Raw genomic sequence first — 20862 nt, forward strand, 5'->3', positions numbered from 1 at the left:
GCAATTTGGGAGTCCTCCTGGACCCACAGCTGACTTTAGAACATCATTTGTCGGCTGTGACCAGGGGGGCATTTGCCCAGGTTCGCCTGGTGCACCAATTGCATCCCTACCTGAACCGGGAGGCACTCGCAACAGTCACTCATGCCCTTGTGACCTCAAGACTGGACTACTGCAATGCGTTCTACATAGGGCAGCCCCTGAAGAGCATTCGGAGACTTCAGCTTGTCCAGAATGCAGCCGCGCGAGCAATTGTGGGTGCACCCCGGTACATCCACGTTACACCTATCCTCCGCGAGCTGCACTGGCTGCCTATTGGTCTCTGGATACGCTTCAAGGTGCTAGTCGTCACTTATAAAGCCCTTCATGGTATTGGACCTGGGTACTTGAGAGACCGCCTGCTGCCAATTACCTCCACCAGACCTATTAGATCCCACAGAGTAGGCCTCCTCCGAATCCCATCTACCGGCCAATGCCGATTGGCTACCACCCGGAGGAGGGCCTTCTCTGTGGCTGCTCCGGCCCTCTGGAGCTCCCCGTGGAGATTCGGACCCTCACCACCCTTCAAGCCTTCCACAAAGCCCTTAAAACCTGGCTGTTCCGACAGACCTGGGGTTCACGAGTTCCCATCCCTGCTCGAACTGCGTGGTTGTTGATTGTTTTTAAATTCTTTTGTAGTCGCTTGTTTGTTGTTTTTCCCCTTGTCTGTATTCCCTCCCTTGATTTGTGAGCCGCCCCGAGTCCCTCCGGGAATAGGGCGGCATATAAATGCAATAAATCCAAATCCAAATCCAACGAATGCTGATGATGGAGCAGAGTGGACATGTGAAATTTCTCCAGCTGCTTGATGTGCCTTCAGTACAGAATATTTAGGATTCATATTCATACGACAGAAGGGATAATCAACGATGAAATCCAAATCCCAGCTTTGTGGAGTTTCAGCTTTGTGAAGATATGTTGTGTTGAGTTATCTAGTACACAGCTGCCCCAGTGCCTGGGTGGTCTTGCTGATTCAGGAGTCAATTTCTTTGTCCAAAGACCCATTACTTGAGATGATGCTTCCCAAGTATTTGAAGCTGTTCACATTTGTCAGTTGGGTATTGTTAACAGGGATTTTTGATTCTATGAACCTGGTGTCTGGCAGGGATTGGTAAAGTACTTCAGTCCATTTCAGGCTGATGGTGATGCCCAGTGGTGGGTTTCAAATTTTTTTAGAACCTCTTCTGTAGGTGTTTAATTGTTAAAACTATTCCACACATTCTTGACTCTGAAAACTGGTTTTCTTTTAAGAGATCATCTCCAAGACCATTGCATCTACCTATTAATAGAGAATAAATATACAATGAAGTTCCTTCTTCATACACAATATTTATCAATTTACCAAGTCCTCTGCTTCTGAGCCTCTCTGTAGTATCAAGCAGGCGCCCACTGAAGAAGAATGGGAGATGAAAACATAAGGCAATTGCTATTAATCTTAAATAATATCTCAGCTAGGGCTGCACAAAAATGGCAAATAGACAAGGATGGGAAAGGCAACTCATGACTGAAACTTCTCTTCTGTAGATGCCCTAGTTCTTGAGGGACTCTAACTCTTCATTTTTAACGAAGTCTTAAAAGCACAGTTGTTGAATATGTTTTTAAGTACGGACTATGTCATTACATCTTTAATACTTCTGGTGTCAATTTGGTTATTTTTATTTTGTCTTTTAATTGTAAACTACCATAAAACCTAATAAATAATAATCAGGTGGCAATGCATAGCTGCTATGTTTGTACCCATTCCATTAGCACTGCATTTGCTCTATATTTCTTCCAAATATTGTTGCTTGAATTGTCCCTTTATTCCTCTCTTCTGTTTTCTGCACACAGAGTAAACATGGATCCTTGCACATGGCAAGTTTTTAGCATTTTTAGCAAGGGCTAGCATTCAGCTTCAACACAAACACTTAACCTTTACAGGATCATAGCACCTTTACATACATTACATTTTGATTGAGAGGAGGGTAAAACATAAGCAATACAGGTAGTCCTCAGCTTATAACCATAATTTGGACTGGAGTTGCATCACTAAGCAAGACAATTGTTAAATGAGTCACGCTTGATTTTATAATCACATTTTTGCTGTGATCATTAAGCAAATCACAGTTGTTAATTGAATCACACAGTTGTTAAGTGAATCCAGCTTCTTCCATTGAGCTTGCTTGTTGGAATCTGGCTGAGAAATCACAAATGATTATCTGCAACCATCATAAATAAATAGATGCCAATTGCAAAGTATGATGAACCAGTTCCTGGCACGTCAGGAGGGGAATTAGTCAGTGTTCCAAGTAGCCATGTGAGAGGGATTTGGCTAAAGCACAGCTGCAGCAGGACAGCCCTGAGATATCAGATGGAGAAAGCATTTACGTAGCTGCAGCTGGTCAGGGATGATGAAGAGGAACTGCCTTCTGCACTGATCCAAGAACTTGTATGGCAGAGAAAAGGCAGGAGCAGCAAAGGTCAGCCTTACCCTTGATGGGCTGCATTGGAAGCTGGCTATTCAGTTCAGTAGACAGATGGAGGTGATGCTGGGAACAATGTGTTCATTTCTATTGTGTGTTTTCTGGCCATTGTTATTCCTACATTGCTTTGGATTGACACCGTGCCTTGTCTTGCATCATGCCTTATGTTGTGGATTTAATTTTGCCTGATGGGTTTATTTTGATTGGGAAATTTTCACGTGCTTTGTGAACTCATTTGCCATTGCTCTGTGGACTAGCTTGGTCTGCTTGTGGCTGGACTTACTTGGGACAGTTCTGGGTTTTTGGTGAAGGGAATTGCTGGGGAATATTAATAAACCCATTAAAACCATGGTTATGTGTGTGTATGAATGGGACAGTACACCAAGTGCAGTGGTGGGATTCAGCCGGTTCGCACTGGTTCAATCGAACCAGTTTTAAATTATCCCCACACACACACCCCACTATGAAAGTGGATCCTGGGTGCTGCGCTGCAATGGAGAAATGGACAATGGAGCGGCCAGTGTGAGGGAAGGAGGCTGTTTTCCCTCTTTTTTCTCCCTGCTCGTCTTCCTCCACTTTGATAGTAGGAGGGTAATCATTTGCCTGGCCAAACTAACTCCATAGTTTTCCCTACATTGCGCCCAGTTTCGATGGTGCTGCCAACTTAATTCGAAATCCCTCTCACTTTTGTCCACAGACTGACCAACACCCCCTGCATGCAGCTCCACGGGAAATCACTCCCTCCACTTCCCTCCAATTCTTCACCTTCCCACGCAATCTCTCGGGAGCATCAACTCTTGCTCAATGCTAACCTCCATCCTCATTCCTTGGAAACCTCGCCTTTTAAAGGAGCCACATTCAGAAGGCTGAAACAGCTGTGAGACCAATGTGCAGATAAGCACCCCCGGAAACAGCCTTTTGGCAAAGGGTGGAAATTTAACAACCGGTTTGCCCAGGGTCAGGTTGGCCGTCATGGCAGGCTTGTTCCGCATGTGCGGCACAGCTGGAGGATGGGGATGGGCCACACCTCCCACGATAAGTCAACCTGACCCTGGGCAAACTGGTTGTTAAATTATTTGAATCCCACCACTGACCAAGGGCCTAAATTTTGATCATGTGACTGTGGGGATGCAACAATGAACATAAGTGCAAGGACTGCTTGTAAGTTTTGTCAGAGCTGAAATGGTTACTAAATGAAAGGTTATAAGTCAAGGACTACTTAACTACTCTTTGTTGTAACAGTTGAAATAAAAAAGAGAATTGCCCAGAGTTTTTCAAGTGTTTTTCTGCATTCTTGCAATTGTAACTGTTTTAAGAAGTGCTTTTATTTTCAAAAAATACAGAATCTATCCAATATTCCAGGAGTATCAAACTCCCGTCGTTACGGTGGAATCACGTGACGTGTTGGGACTTTTCCCCTTCACTAAACCGGGTGTGGGCGTGGCTAGCACGTGACACATTCAGCCCATAGGCCTTGAGTTTGACAGCCCTGCAATATCCTATTCGATGAGGGCAGCCACCCTAAGACCATCATCAGTAATCTACTTACTCTTATTTTTGATCCTGAGAGAGAATTCATATAGTTTAACATGCCTACAAACTGTACATTGCACTAAGCCAACAAAATATATTAAAGTTTTTCAAAAACGTGATAGCTAATCCAGTAAATTATGGTTTAAACAAAGTATATTTCAGTTCATCTAAACCATCACTGTCCAACCTTGGCAATTTTAAGACTTGTGGACTTCATCTCTCAGAATTTCCCAGCCAGGTTTGCATAAGGGTGTCAAACTCAAGGCCCATGGGATGCTTAGATCTGGCTCGCGGGACTGCCCTGGAAACATAGGTGCCTCTACCAGTGAAAACAGAGCTCCATGTTCGCTGGCAGAGGGCTGCAGGAGGCCATCGCAGTCGAAAACAGAGTTCTCCCTGGTCTTGTCTTCCTCCACTGGAGACAATGGATTCCACAGCCCCATCGGGGCTACAGGTGCCCCCGACATGAGTGTTGTCAAGATGGCCACACACCCTGGCCATCACACCCCAGGACAAGCACAATGCTGATGTGGAAATCAAGTTTGACACCCCTGAACTAAGCCAAAGTTTGCAAATCAGAATAAGCAACTTCATACATGCTAAGACAGAGAAAGGATAATCACATTTTTAGTTTAATGAACTGTATTAACCAGCTTAATGTCATTTGCTTTGGTTTTATGTCATGTATGCAGAGTTCATAAATTATGATAAGAAGTACACATGGCTTAGTGCAATGTATAAACTAAGGCACTGTTTTTGCCTCTCTGTATGTTGACCCTTGGCAGAAAGGTTTTATTATTTTTTTCAGTTTTCTCCACAAAAAAGATTGTAGAAAACACGACAGAGATCATGTGGCGTCTGATTTACCCATTAAATCCAGTGGATTTAGGCAAGGCGCTCAAAAATGTGCAGCATTGCCTGGCAAAGCTCTGCTACAGGACTAGGAGGAAAGTTGGCTTTCTGCCCACCTGCCCTTTCAGAAAGCGCTGAATAATTCTAACAGAATAATTCCAATTCTTGCAGACCTGATCTTGCAGATCTGATACTTGTCAGTATTTTGAATTAGCTGCATAGTCTGTAAAATATTCGCTTCTCTTTCTCTCTCCTTCTCCATCCAATCTAATTGGTTCATTTTGTTTATAACGGCTTATAAAAAATTGCCGACTGTAAATAACACGTGGCAAATTATTCTTCGTAGATCCAAACAGTGTAAAAAAAAACATCCCAAAACCAAACCCTTTTAAAGCCACGCTGGCGACCTCCAGGAAGCAATCCACTTTTGCTTCTTCGCTCGCGGTATAAAGCGCGAACAAGTGGGAAGGCATTCCCTGGATCCCGTCAATACGGACTTGAGACCGCCCTACGGTTTTCTCCAGAGAGCCTTTCCCGGTCTCAAAGGGCTTTTGGGAATTGTAGTCCTAGGGAAAAATATATTCAGCAGGTAGATTTAAAATTTTTTAAAAGCCTCAGCGCGCTTGCGCGGACGTACAAGGCTTTGGTAGCGGTTACCAGTGCGTGGCAGGAACCGGAAGGAACCGGAGGTGGGGCTTCCATCAACTGACGTGTCTTTCTGAGGGAAGCGTCGGGAGTTGCTGCTGCTGCTGCTCGGCCCTTCCTTTTCCGCGTTGAGGGCGCCGAGATGGGGAGTGAGTATCGCTGGACGGCGATGTAGGCGCTGGCGAGAGGCGACTGTGGAGAGCAGTAGCGGGCGAAGGGAAAGAGGGAGGGAGCCCGCCATTCGCCGAGATGGTCTCGAGGAGGAACGGAGACGCTGCTGGGAGGGGACGACCAGTTATGGGGTGGGGAGGTTGAGGGTGAAAGACGCGAAATGGCGGCTTGCGGGAGGCAACGAGCGTCCTTGCCTGGAGATGCGGCGAGACGGGGGTCTGTGGGGGACAGACAGGCTGTGGAGCCCCTCTGAATGGTCGCCAGGTGCGCCCGCTTAGGCTGTCGGAGTCGGGGGGGGGAGCTTTTTGGCGAGACAGACGGTGTCGGGGGGGGGGGCATTTCTGGGTGATTGAAGGGCGACTATCCCGAGACAGTAACTATTCAAGAAATAGTTCAGGGGACCTCTTCCGAGCTCCGTCCGTCAATAGGAAGAACAGTTCGAGGCTGTCTCCTTTATCTTGCAAAAATGGGAAGGACATAACAAAAACATTAAAGTTCGGACCAGGTTCGGATTTTCATCGGAGCCTATGTACACGCGAGATTGTTGGAGGTCAAATCTGAAATGTTTTGAAGTATTTTGTGGAATCACAAATAAAATACTCCGCTTTGTCGGGGGATGCAGAAAATACGACTTAAGCAACAGAATGGTCAATGCCTGGAATGCACTACCTGACTCTGTTGTTTCTTCCCCAACCCCTCATAACTTTAACCTTAGATTGTCTACTGTTGACCTCACCTCATTCCTAAGAGATCAGTAGGGGCGTCCATAAGCGCACCAGTGTGCCTAACATCCCTGTCCTATTGTCCTCATTTATTTGTTCCCATTTCTTGGGTTCTTGTTCAGGTTTATTTTATTCATGTTATCTTGTACATGAGTGACAAACTAAATAAATAAATACAATGGATGCTTTCACAGCAAATAGAAATGGGGTTAACTCTTGTGTTTGGGGCCTGGGTGTAGTTGCAAACCGAACTGCATCCGATTATAACTTTGTGCAAGTTTAAAAGGCCAGTTATCCCCAGAATATGATACATGATCATCCTGATTGTCCATTTACAGCTGCTGTCAGTCTTGTGCTTGCTTCAGAAAACCTAAATCCCACATGAAATGCTGCGCTTCTTAAGTTCCCTCTGACAATGTTTTGAGGCAAGCTAGAGTCCCTCCCTTCCCCCATGGGTTGTATTTGAACATGTGATGTTAATTGTTATAAACTTCTTGGCCCTTGATTGGTCCTAAATATTATCTATGTTCTTTCTTACAATTTGTTAGGATTTTAATCTTCATTTGTTACTGATTCCCCCCCCCCTTTTTTTTTTTACTGGCTTCCTTTTAAGATATTTAGAAGCAGATCAAAAATAATCTTAATAACGTGCCTCATGTAGATTGATATTATCAGCAGTGCATTTGTAATAGTTTGAGTGATAAGCACAAGGTGACCTGAAGGAAGTCTTGTAGTTTTAATATTTGTGGAACATCACAGGTAATGCTGAAATCAACAGCAATCATCACAGTGCTCTTACAAATTGTTCTTGTTGGGAAATTAAAGAGAATGCAAGTTAGGTATGCCATTGTTATTACAAACTCCTTGTTTTGATTGTCTTTGACTTCAGAACACAGATTTAGTAGAGGTAACGACTTAATTTGTATATGATGTGATGATCTTCCATTTATTTTTCTTCAAACAGGACTAAGCATTATGTGTCTATCTGTCCAGATCATTTTCTATATTTGATTTGTTCAAGATCATAGAATCATAGGGTTGAAAGAGACATGGGAGGTCTTCTAGTCCAATCCCCAAAATATAGATAATTGCATAGATAACTGTATAGCTTAACAATTAATAGATTTTGAACAAGCTAAGATTTTTCTTTTTGATGAATCTTTGTTAATTGATGGATGTCTGCTTAATTTCTCAAAATTTTCTTCACAGTTAAATTTCTTGAAGTAATCAAGCCCTTCTGCGTTATCTTACCAGAAATTCAAAAACCAGAAAGAAAGGTAATATATACATTACAGAATTATAGTTTTGGCAGAATATTTATAAAAGATTAAAAGGAAGAAACATTTTTGTCCTTTTCCCTATTTTTTTAAAAAAATGTATTCCAAAGTTATTCAGTTAAACCCTCTAGGTCCTTTTGACATCTTATTTTAAAGGAACACAATAGTAGGGTTTGAACGGAAAGGCAAAAATGAATATCTGTCCTGCAAATGACAGCAGTATGATTAACTAGAATATAATATGTTTATTCTCTACCTTGAATAAAATTATGCATCATTTGCTTGATGGCAGAATTCAAGATACAATTTTCTCATTTGCACAGTTCAGGCTGCCAATCCAACTAGCAGAATTAAATGTTGCTTCTAGAAAAGGAAGGGGAAACAAGCTGTTTGTTAAAATGGTTCTTTTTCTGTCCCCAATAAAGGGGGTTGGTTGGTTTTCATTTTGCCATAATATTCTGCCTTAAAGGCATCAGAGAGCTGTTCTTACAGTGGTCCTTGCCTAATTAGCATATATGGAAAATATTTGGCTATCACTTTTGATGACATTTACTGAAATACATAGAATTTTACTTATAGATATCAGCATGACTATGCCTCTACTTATGATTTCTAACTGAGTGCCTATAGGAATTTATGATACCAGTAATTTCTTTGGGGTCAACTAAAGGATAATTTTAACTGGAAAGCTTTGTTTTTATCAAAGTTCTGCTCATGTTATTGTTTGTGTGTGTGTGTGTTTTAGTAAAAGCAATGTGGAAATGTTGGAAATTTAAATATATTGAACATATTGCATTTCTGGTTTCTAAATTACAATAACAGATATAATCCTATATGACAGCAATTGGAGAGTCCCTCAGCCTTCTATTTAGCATTTTTGGAGAGTTGTCAGGGAAAAGAAGTAAAGAAGTATTGAGCTTCTTGAAAGTCATGTACAATATTAGCTGTTTTTCTCAAGGATATGTCATGCTTTGTTCTAGCCAAATGTTGGCAATGACAATTATTTTAACAATTTCATCTCTTATTGTAGATCCAGTTTAAAGAAAAGGTGCTATGGACAGCTATCACACTCTTCATCTTTTTGGTCTGCTGCCAGGTATTCATTGAATCCTTAGTCCTTGAATCCTTTCTTTAAAACCAAAGTTAAAGAGCCAAACCTATGATAATTTTGCTTAATTTTTTTTTAAAATCCAGATTCCCCTTTTTGGTATTATGTCATCGGATTCAGCTGATCCCTTTTATTGGATAAGAGTAATTCTGGCTTCAAACAGAGGTATTGAAATTCACCTTAATAATTTATTCTTTTTGCTAAATTTTATTTCTGTCTATCATAGCAAACTGGATTTCTCCTTTAAGTGAGTTAAGCATTTTGCATTCCCACTGACTTCAGTAATAATCAATATTCCATCTAATCAGTGGGATTTAAATATGCACTATTTTGGTTTGGATATTGTGATTGTAAAATGGGTTTTTGTGGGTTGACCATCATGATGCTGTCATTACAAATATAGAATATAGAAGGAACTGAGGCTGAGAAATTGATTGACTTTAAGTATAAAAAAGGGATTTCCATTACTTTGTGTCAACTCAATGTTATAGGACAGTCATTGTATAATAGTTAAGGCGCCAGGATAGAAACCATGATATTGTGAATTCTAGTTCTCTCTTAGGCAAAAAGCAAGCTGGGTGACATTGGGTCAGTCACTCTTGCCCAATGTTGACTTGAAGGCGTGTGTGGACATGCACACGGAGAATGCTATATATTAATAGCTAAGTGGATTGCCTGGAATTGAAGGAGAGAGTGAATCAGAAGTTATTGGTGTCGAGGGATGGAACTGACATCGCACCGATACGATGTGCGATCTTAGAGCTCCAAGATCATTGTCGATATATCTGCTGCTGGACAGTCCCTTTGAACCTAAACCATCCCATAGAGATGGTTATGGAGAAGGGCACATCCTGCTGATCCCAGGGACATCGCAAAGTCCCTGGTAGGTCCAGGAGAAGCTCTTTTTTCCGGCCACAGAGAAGCAGGCATTGAAGCTGCTGAAAGTTGGGACAGCTCCAGAACAGAAGAAAAGCGAGAGAGAAAGTGTGTCGAATTAGTGAGATAAATTTTATTATTAGAGAAGAGAACACCCAAAAAGATCAAAAGTAAAGTTAAAATCGAAAACAGAAGAGGTTAAGCGGTGAGATTAAGCCTGAGTCAAACTTAGTATGTTATCTTTATTTATTTATTTTTTTATGGATGGAACTTTTACAAATGCTTTTTACTTTTTAAACTGGATCGGTTTTTATTTTCTTCTTCTATTTTGCTTTTTTTAATACTTATTGATTAAGACTTTCCCTCTTTTCTCTTTTCAACGCTCTATTGAATTTTTTTCCCCTAAGAACATTTTTCCTTAAGTTTGGAATATAAAGAGGGGAGGAAAAGCAGAGGAAAAGAAGTAACACTGCTGCTTGGAGGCTTGGAAACATTATTTTTCTTGTTTTCTTTGAACATTTGATCTACATATCAAGGTTTTGAGCTTGTTTATTGAAAATGATAGCGAGAAGAGCACGGACTGTTTATACAGGTGCTCCTCTGGAGTGCTATCAGTAGCTGGATTGGAATGAAAAGAAAGCCTTGACTTGAAAGAATACAGTGAACTTACTTGGAATTTAATAAAAAAGCTTTGGATGATATAGTGGCAGCGTTTACTGTCTGGAGGAATGGCGCAACATGAAAAAGAAAAGGAAGTAACATTACAAATGATTATGCAAGAAATTAAAAAAATACAAATAAGAACAGAGAGCATTGAAAAGAGAATGGAAAATATTGAACAAAGAACAGAAAAATAGATGAAAAATTGAGAATATTTACCAAATTATAATGAAATTTGAGGATAGAGTTCAAAAAATTTAAAATGAAGGAATAATAGTGATAGTCAAACAAATGAAGTATAATGATAATGTATACAAACATTCAATTTGATATGTGATTTATATAAATTGCAAGTGATGACTATGGAAAGGAGGTACAAAAACCTTGTAACCAATCAACACACTGTATGTAATGGAAGATAGTTTTATGTTTTATGTCTTTACATAAAAAAATGTAAATAAAAAAAAGTTACTGGTGTCTTAGCAGTGCTAAAAGAGGCCATGTTTCCCTTTTTCCCTCTGCCTTTAATTTAATAAACTGCTGAAAACCAGCACCTTTTAGCTCACATAATCTGGTAAAACTCTCCTCTGCAGTTTGAAACATGCATAGAGGGAAAGTTGATAAGGTTAGTATAATACTAGTTCATATATTTTAACTCTGTTCTGCAGGTCATTTAAACAACTTTATTTTTGTGTTATATACTATATATCATCTTAAACATTTTATTTATTCTTTAAATTTGTACTCCCACTTTTTGTTATTAGTTGGCAATGCAAGTTCCTACACAGGGACAAAGATAAAAAGCATGATTCAAATTCCAAAAGTTCAGAATTCTTTTAATTATGCCTCTAAATTTTGATTTGCCCGGAAATAATAGCTTATGTGCAAAATCTTTACAACCAGCATTTTCTGTATGTTTAAAAAGCTCTGTCAAATTATTATGCTTCAATAGGTTGGAAAATGTTGTTTCTAAAGGATGAGGCTTGCTCATTCTGCTAAATGAACTGTAATAATTCAGCTTGCCTCGCGAAAGCAGGTTCTTCTAATTTGATAATATAACAGAATGATCATTTTTTTGCAAATTGGCAAAGAATGGAGTTCCATTGCAAATTTAAATCTTTATCTTTGTAATGTCTTGAAATGGCCAGTTATCTGTGTAGGGCTGAGCAGGAAAGGATTGGTAGGTCTTTCATTCTATTTTTGATTTCCAACAGGTACACTGATGGAACTAGGCATTTCTCCCATTGTCACATCTGGTCTCATCATGCAGTTACTGGCTGGTGCCAAAATAATTGAAGTTGGGGATACGCCAAAAGACAGAGCTCTCTTCAATGGGGCACAGAAATGTAAGGAACAGGAAATTTTAAACAATTTTTATTCTAGTCCAGGGGTATCAAACTGGTGGCCTTCGGGCCAGATGAATCATGCGCGAGCCATGCCCACCATAGCTCCGCAAAAAAGAAAAACACTGTGAAACATCTCGTGATGGCAATTTAACGAAGCAAGTTTGACCCCCGTGTTCTAGTTCATGCAGCTAATAGACAGTGGACAATATAAATTGACCTCTCAAGAAATTTGGAATGTTAAATTACATTCACTTTTTTTCTCCTGTAATTCTTTTCAGTGTTTGGCATGATTATTACTATTGGACAATCTATTGTTTATGTAATGACTGGGATGTATGGAGACCCATCAGAGATGGGAGCAGGAATCTGTCTCCTTATCACCATTCAGGTAACTTTTAAATTATTAAAACTCTTCTGGATGTAGACCTAGGATCCGTAAATATTTAAAAGATTGAAATTGGGCCCTTTTGCAAACTTGCTTAACCTAGCCCTTTCTCTGCAAAAATATTAAATGCTCTTGACAATCATCTGGAAGCTTCCTTCTTAGGCAGGAAATTTACTAGGGAAGGTTCTTACTTCTGGGTGTATTAATGTAACAACCAAAGAGCTAAGATTTACACATTTTTCAACTATATGTTTTCCCTTCCAGTAACACTATTGAGAAGGTAAGAGACTTAATCAACTTGGTTGAAGCTGACACAGAAACATAATAGCCAAAAAGGCTGCTCTCCTTAATAAGTGATCTCCACAGCCAAGTATTTATAGAAATTGTTGTGCCTATTTAATTGTTTCTGTATTGTTTTTAATTAGTAACATTTTAATTGAAGTGATTGATATCTTATACATTTCTCCTTGTAGCTTTTTGTTGCTGGTTTGATAGTCCTTCTGTTGGACGAACTTCTGCAAAAAGGCTATGGTCTTGGCTCTGGCATTTCTCTCTTCATTGCTACTAATATCTGTGAGACAATTGTATGGAAGGCATTCAGCCCAACTACAGTGAACACTGGCCGAGGTAATCATTCTCTGAAGAGACATATATCAATGCCTTGGAAGTAAGCAAGAAAAAAAACCTAAGCTTTTCCTATTTGTCCAGTATCCAGTGGCACAGCATGTTGAGTATCATCTGAAAAAGAAAAATTGCAAATTAATAAGGATAAGGAACCAGAGTACTGGTTTGCTTGAGTTTTAATGTGTTATGTTATCTTTAAGGAAACATGGCTACCTGGAACCCTGGATATCTCTGTGAAAATGTGTGTGTAGTGGTAAATTTAACTTGTTGGCAATTCATGCAAGAATTGGCTGAGTGGGAAACTTGTATCTCTCATTATCAGCAGTAATAATAGTTAAAGGAAACCCAGGGAGTTTTAAATGAGTGGATGGAAAACCAAGCAGCAAAGCATTGTTTTCTGCAGTTTAAATCCAATGCCTAGTTCTGTGAAGGTCCTGAACAATTCATCTTATAATTTGTACTGTTGATGTTTAAAGGTGCTTCTGGAAAGATAAAAAAAATAGCCCAGAAACAGGAAATACATTATAATGCAAACTTGGGTTTTATATTTGTATTTGCATGTAAGGAAACTCCATTCTGTTGAGCAGACATAGCGTAGTGCTAATAATGTTGACTCCTTATTGACTACTTTGTATATTACACTTCAGCAAGAGTGGTTTTTTCAAAGGTATTTCCCCAGCACTTGTGCAGATGAGACTAAGATTTGGTAATGCATATATTGCAGACTTAATATATCAGATAAAGCTATAGTTTGTTTTAATTGTAATTTATTGAAAAGGTAATTGTGACCTAGTTCACATAGAATCCTCAAACCATGCAAACCACAGTGGATCAAAATATGCACACTATATTATTGTATACTGTTTTAATTTTAAAACAACCAGATTGTTTTTTCAGAAAATTGTTAGCAGTATGCAGCAAACCAATTTTGTGTGGATCAGGAATGCTGGAGAAACATTCCCTTCAGTTAGGGAATTTATCTCCAAATATGTTTATAGTTCTTTTTCAGTCCTTCACAGAGGGTCCATTTATTTCCATATGATTAGAATTAGTAGACAATGATTAATGTAGCTTTATAGGCCTTTGGTTGCTTTTTATTATTGTTGTTAAAATTGTTACCATTTTATTTACTTTCTCTTTTATATATTAATTTCTTAACCTATTTCTGTTTGTTTTATCAGTTTTAGCTTATTTCTTACTGTCCTTGTAATCTGATATTATAAATTAAATTTAATAAATGGCAGTTGTTAGTTTCACAGTGCGATTTACATTAATACTAGTAATCACATGACTAAGAAGAAGGAAGTGTTGGGGTTTAATCTCATTTTTAGAGAATGAATCAATGTTAGGAGTAATTGGAGTATACAGAATATTCTAAACTGCCAACTTTTAAAGGCAAGGACTTTAAAGCATCAACAGCTTTTCCTATAGTAGTTAATAATTTCTTCACCTGTTCATTAAAAGGCATGGAGTTTGAAGGCGCCATCATTGCCCTGTTCCATCTGCTGGCTACTCGCACAGACAAAGTTAGAGCTCTCAGGGAAGCCTTCTATCGGCAGAATCTCCCCAACCTTATGAACTTGATTTCCACCATCTTTGTCTTTGCTGTTGTAATTTATTTCCAGGTATGTAACATTTTAACAGTAACAGAGTTGGAAGGGGTCTTGGAGGTCATCTAGTCCAACCCCCTGCTCATGCAGAACTATACTAGGGAGAGATATAGAATGACAATTTAAAGTTTAATATATTTTCATATTCTATTCAGGCCTGGAAAGATATTTATTTATTAAAGCCATATAATTTCTGATGAAATGCTTATTAATACATCACCAAAATATGAAGTTAGAATATTTCCACAAGGTTTATTGGAGAAATGTAAGATGTACCATAGATTAGAAGTGATACTGTGTTAATGTGAGTTATCCTTTTATCTTGGTGTAAAGCTAATTGAAACACTGTATATTTCTTGCTAGCAGAAGTAAGATCATAATTAGAGTTGTGGTTTCACTTGGTGACCACTTCACTTAACAACCAAGTTGCTGGTCCCAATTGTAGTCACTAAAGAAGGATTACCTATATAAGCTAATAAAGAGAGGGAAAAATGTTGTTTGAGATTGCTTTTTAAAAATAACCTTGATTTGATTGACCCTTGGGGCAAGTACTTTTGTGAATTACATTTTCTTTGTGTTTATATTTTAATTACTTTCCCTTCGTGATCCACAGGGATTTAGAGTGGACCTCCCTATAAAATCTGCTCGCTACCGTGGACAATACAATACCTATCCAATCAAGTTATTCTATACTTCCAATATTCCCATTATTCTTCAGTCTGCATTGGTTTCCAACTTGTATGTAATTTCTCAGATGCTCTCTGCTCGTTTTAGTGGCAACATATTGGTTAGCCTTCTGGGCACTTGGTCTGTAAGTATTTTGTAAGTTCTTCTCCATAACTGTACTTAAAAATTCTTCTAGCAAAGGCACCCCAGAAAAGATAGGTTTACAGTACTATACTTTTAAAAACTTGATGAATTCTCTAGCCCTTTCTTCCAAGTAGAAACCCACAGAATTGCATTGTATCTGATTTTTATTTATTATTTGTCTTAAAAGTGAGATGGCCTTTCATATTGAGCCTTACTTAATTTTTTGTCTTATTATCAGTTCCTTTGTGTTATATTAGCTTTAGTATATTTTATTATGTTATGCTAACAATGCATGCAGACATCTTTGCAATGCAACAAAAGACCTATCACCATTATACATAAATATTGCTAACTTGACTAAATTGGTTGCTAGAAATTGTGTAATTACTCACTCAAGAAAGTTTAATCCAATTTTGCTGAAAGCAATCTCTCTTCACTGTAGGATACCTCAACTGGCGGTCCTGCCCGTTCATATCCTGTTGGTGGTCTTTGTTATTACCTGTCGCCTCCTGAGTCTTTTACATCAGTTTTAGACGATCCTGTTCATGCAGTTGTTTATATTGTGTTTATGTTGGGTTCCTGTGCTTTCTTTTCTAAAACCTGGATTGAAGTCTCTGGCTCATCTGCAAAAGATGTAAGTAAACAGCATAAATCTCACAGCTTTAGATACATCAAAATGCTGCGGTAAGCACTTGAAAAAAAAATTCATGGAAAGGTCAAATTCAAACAGAACTATAGGATACGCCTCATAGCAAGTCAGGCTGTTGTATTAAATTTGGTATTGTTTCGTGCCTGACCCTGACACTCCAAGCACTTTCCCCTATGCATCTGGAGATGCTGTGGATTTAATCTGGATCTGTTGCTGGATATATGCTAGAAAATAGGCTTACCCTTGGTTCGTTTACCCTTGGTTACTTAACATCCAGGCCTACCCTCCACCCCCATCCCGCCAAATCTTGGGTGAAATAAATCCCTGGCTATGCTCATTCGCTAGCCATTCATTCTTCTCAGGGTACCAACATCTCTCATGTATGAATTTATAAAGGTTTATAACTCCTTTCTATAAATTATTCCCTGGGATTGAGAAGATGGCATTATGTTTTAATAAATTAAATATTTTTTTCTGTTTAGTTCCCATATCCTTGTACTATTTCTGATTTTAAGAACTATTGAGGTTCTTACATTTTTATAGCAACCAAATGTAGTGATTCTCTTCACAAAATGCTAATTTTTTTACTTATTTTGGAGTACAGGTTGCTAAACAACTGAAAGAGCAACAGATGGTTATGAGGGGTCACAGAGAAACCTCCATGGTTCATGAACTCAACAGGTGAGTTATAAATCTGTAGCGTTATTGCTATTTGAGCTTTCATTTGTTTCGGAGAAGCAGAAATCTACTTGCAGATTTAATGGCCTTTCTGTGCTCTCTCCTTGTTACTGAAATTCTAGTCTTAGAAAATGTTCTCCATAATATTTCTGAGAATGCCTGCTTTATATTTGTTAAGGCAAAGGCAATAAATTTCATGGTTTGTTTATTTTAAAACGGCAACTTTTTCACTACTGATGTTGATGTTAAAAGAAATAAATAATCACTTTCGTGTATGTAACACAGAAATAAAAGGTACATGCAGCCTGGTTGTATTTTAATTGAATAAAATTGAATGCTTATACAGGTAATCCCCGAATTATGACAGTTCACTTAGCAACCATTTCAATCTAGCCCCCCCACCCAAGTACTTACGACCCAGTGCCGAAGTTATGAGGCCATCATTCACCCTTATTAACGACTGCAGAGGCACTGCAACATTCGTCCTGCCTATTCCCTCCCCCACTCCTCTGTCAGGTCTTCACAGGCATGCCTGTGAAGACTCACATTTCAAAGATCTAGTGAGCTGTCTCCTCTCCAGGACAAGTGCGCCCTGCTCAGCTTCTCTGACTCACCGAGGCTGGCTGCCACTTCTGGAATGGTAGGCAGCTTCAGTGAGACTCCTCCAAAGGAGACTCCTCCAGGCTCGGTGTGCCGAAGTAAGGCTTTGGGGCAGCAAACCTGCGTCACTTCACACCTCTCATTAGCGTGCAAACACTCCCCCCAGAAACTGGAATGACCTAATCTCACGGAACATCAGGTACCCATTCTCTGCAAAAACGGATGGGTGCCTGGAGTCGCATGAGACCATGACCCCAGAAGTTTCCAGTCTTCAGGTGAAAAGTGTTTGAGCGATCCTGGGGCAGTTGGAAACGAAATGATTTGCTCTGTTTCCAACAGCCCCAGGGTTGCTCAAACACTTTTCACCCGGACGGAGATTGCAAGCTTAGCCTGCATGCAAATGATCATCAGGATCTGAACTTCCCTTCCTCAGATCAGCACATGGGTTCCCTCTCACACACAGGGAAGGGAAACTTCTACACAGGAATTTCCTTCTGCATATTGAGGAGAGCTGCCTGCTCTCTTGGCAAGCAGCTCTTTCACTTTATTCATTTAATAACCTACCCCAGGGGTCCCCAACTCACAGGGCGCATAAGCACGCAAAGTGTGAAATTAGGTTGCATGCATGAAACCATCCCCTCCTCCCCCTGCCATGCTCCAAGGAGCCAAAACCACTAATCTACAGTTTCTTAGAAGCTGCACCTGAGAGGGCTGAGATAGCAGTTGTTGAACAAGGCAATCACATGGGCACCTTGCTTAATGACTGCAACAATGTAAGAGTGTAAAGGGCAGGGTCAATTACTGTCATAAGTTGAGGACTGCCTGTAGTTTGCCTAAGTATTTTCTGCAGTAGCTATGCCAGTAGACAATTTCCCTTAAATCTTTTGGCCTAACTTGTACTTTGTTGCTCTTCCTTTTTTAGATACATTCCAACAGCCGCCGCCTTTGGTGGCCTCTGCATTGGTGCCCTCTCTGTGCTGGCAGACTTCCTTGGGGCCATAGGATCAGGCACGGGAATCTTGTTGGCTGTCACCATCATTTATCAATACTTTGAAATATTTGTAAAAGAGCAGAGTGAAGTTGGCAGCATGGGAGCACTTCTCTTCTAAATGCAATATTGTCTCATGGACCTAGGGACTGGCAAAGAGTGTTTTTAAGTTTTTGAAAATCAGGTGAAAGAGATTAACAGTTACACAAAAACACATGGGCATAACGCATTAATAGAAACACTTCTTTTAAATGTGTGAATTTTTTTTTTCTGAAGCACATTCCTTCGGTTCAGACTTTATTGGTATTTAGTTGCTGTTTTATAAATAGCTGGAAAATGCGTAAAAAAACATTTTTAGAAAAAAAAAGGTCTTCTGTTCTTTGTTATTGTTTGAAACAATTCTCTAAATTGGTTTAATCTGAGGGCCTTTTCTCCCTACTTCAGACTGCACAATTTTGTCCCGAAGTTGCTCGAAGGTTTTCTGGGTTCATTATTTAAATGAAGAGTGGATGGATATTTGTTGCAGGGTGACATTTGTCTCTTTCCCTGGAGTGGGGTGGGGAAATTGAGACTCTTCCCTCCCCTTCTCAAAATCACCACCCAAATTTACGTGAGGGGCGGGGTTCTTTTGATAAGCACATACATTAATTTTTCTTCTAGAATACCACACTTAGAACATCCAGATGTCTAGTCAAGCAGAGTCTGTTTTCAGTGCTGACTACTGCCTTTCGACTGTTGCTTTACTTCTGCCTGGGATGATAATAGGTACCATCTGTTGGTAGAAATCTCAGGTCATGTTACTCTACAGCAAGGCTATCAAACTTTGGGCCCACAGATCGGATGCGTCACGTGCTGGCCACGCCCACACCCAGTTTAGCGGGGGAGGGACTCCTGATATGTCACGTAATGAGACACCCCTGCTCCACAATATTTAAGATCATGTCTTGCAATGCTGTACTGAACAAAGGCAGCAAATAGTGCCATAGAGGAAACCTGAAATTTGTTAATTTGTCTTGTATTTATTATTTTTATCTCTTGACAAGTGTCGAATGCAGTATTTCTCTTGGAAGTTACTGTACTCCTAATAAGTTTTATTTGCCATGAGATCAAAATAAATTCTAAGCTAGGAGGTATGATGTTAACTATTAATCTGCTGCTTGATAAGTATGTGGAAGCCATTTACAGTAGAACCTGCATATTGATTCAAATGCTTATTGTCTCCCCACCAATTGCTCTGGAATAGTGACTACAAGCCATGCAAATTCTTGTCCACCTAAGAGGAACCCCTTTCTCTCCAGATAGTTTTATATGTTTTTCTAAGCTGAGGTGATGGTGCTTCGTTAGAGACCAAGTAGCCATTGCTTGCTTTCAGGGTAACACCTACCAAATAGGACAAGTAGCCATAACATTTTAAGGGTTATCCACTGCTTATAAAGTTCCATGAAGGCTTGACATCTGTTGAGATATATCATGGTTGTAAGGTGTTTTGTGTATTGTACAGACCAAATTAAAACATGGTATAATGAGAAGCATGCAGATAGAATTAATGGTCGTGTTGGCTCTTGAAAAGAGAGCAATGAAGTCCTGGGACCATATTACGGGCCAGTTGTTTTTCTCAGTTTCAACATGTAGAAATTTATGCCTTGACAAAAACACCACACATATTGAAATTAGGTCAAAAACTAGTACTGAGATGAAAGTGCCAAACCTCTGGCAGTTCTGCCATTTTACCCAGCAACAAAATCCCAGGAGCAAGAAATTGCTAACACTAATGGTATGCAAGAAGCTGAGTGTAATGCAGTAAAACTGGAAATAAAAGCTTAGGATCTTCTCAAGAACAGATACAGATGGGGGGATTGGTAGATACTGAAGACATCTGACTGATAAGATCTCCAGAGCCAGCTTTGCTGGAGTGGGTTCTTCAGTTAATAGGCTGCTGTGACATGGATATATTTTGGGCTATTTTTAATCCCAAAACAAGCGAAGAACATACCTTATGGTGCTGTAGTGCAATTCATTTGTATGGTCGTCTAGCAGGCAAAGCTCAAGGAAAGAGTTGTGTTCTGGATCAATTGCAAATCTGAATTTACAAGGTTATCTTAGTACTCCTTTTCAGAATACTTGTAAATCAATCCTTAACTTCATGAAATATACAACTTTTAAAATGTAACTGATAGGTAAATATTACATTGTATATTGCATTTTTGTCCATCCCATCCTATACATTTTATCCTATGTACTAAAGGGATCAAATAAGTTTCCATCAATTTCAGAACTGGAGCAGCAAAGCATCAAATTGAAGTGATTTGAAATGTCAGATCAGAACCTTTGGATAGATTGTGTGTATTACTGAAACTATCCCCCTTTCTCAGTTGAAATTTACAAATTGTGGAGCACTTAATCTGATCTGCATAGCCATATTGCAGAGTTTGAACTGAATGTTGTGATTGAAACAAAATTATCTTCTTTGTGCATAAAGCATTATTCAAGGATTTTATCAAATATTGTAGTTTTTGCCTCACGTTTGAACTATGACTGCCAAACCAGTATTTTAATTGATGGTATTAACATACCATTAACTTTATGCACTACAGACAAGTCCCATATTTTTATTTGCACAGGCAATAAAAAGTTGAGATATCCACCACTGTCCCTCTTCTATTTCAGTTGCATAACATTTTAACTTCAGAATAAAATTATTTCCTTTTGCTATTTCTCGGTTCAGTTGTTCTTAATAGAGATAAACTAAGGTGACCTGAGATGAATCCTTTTGTAATTTAACCTTTTTTTGAAAGGCAAAAAAAAGATGAGCAAGGTTTTCTTTTAATTG

At 39.2% G+C, this 20862-nt stretch overlaps 1 protein-coding gene across 1 annotated transcript; it reads left to right on the forward strand.

Moving 5' to 3' along the window:
* Positions 1–5547: 5547 nt before the first annotated feature.
* On the forward strand, positions 5548–19767 carry SEC61A1 (SEC61 translocon subunit alpha 1). The gene is made up of 12 exons (XM_014064029.2): positions 5548–5677; positions 7631–7698; positions 8729–8794; positions 8893–8971; positions 11557–11688; positions 11967–12076; positions 12547–12700; positions 14162–14322; positions 14921–15118; positions 15560–15751; positions 16371–16447; positions 17967–19767. Exons 1-12 carry the CDS (start codon positions 5671–5673, stop codon positions 18151–18153), a joined length of 1431 nt encoding a protein of 476 aa, XP_013919504.1. The 5' UTR covers positions 5548–5670; the 3' UTR covers positions 18154–19767.
* Positions 19768–20862: the final 1095 nt, after the last annotated feature.

The sequence above is a fragment of the Thamnophis sirtalis genome, unplaced genomic scaffold, assembly GCF_051295495.1.
Source record: "Thamnophis sirtalis isolate CommonGarterSnake01/CBP01778 unplaced genomic scaffold, rThaSir2_p1.2 scaffold_3, whole genome shotgun sequence".
In the NCBI taxonomy this organism is placed as follows: Eukaryota; Metazoa; Chordata; class Lepidosauria; order Squamata; family Natricidae; genus Thamnophis; species Thamnophis sirtalis.

What these genes read in the sequence shown, in the direction of transcription:
- SEC61A1 (XM_014064029.2), top strand. An exon ending in TTCAAAAACCAGAAAGAAAG is followed by an intron (nt 7,699 to 8,728) that starts GTAATATATACA and finishes CTCTTATTGTAG; the next exon opens with ATCCAGTTTAAAGAAAAGGT. An exon ending in CTGTTGTAATTTATTTCCAG is followed by an intron (nt 14,323 to 14,920) that starts GTATGTAACATT and finishes CGTGATCCACAG; the next exon opens with GGATTTAGAGTGGACCTCCC.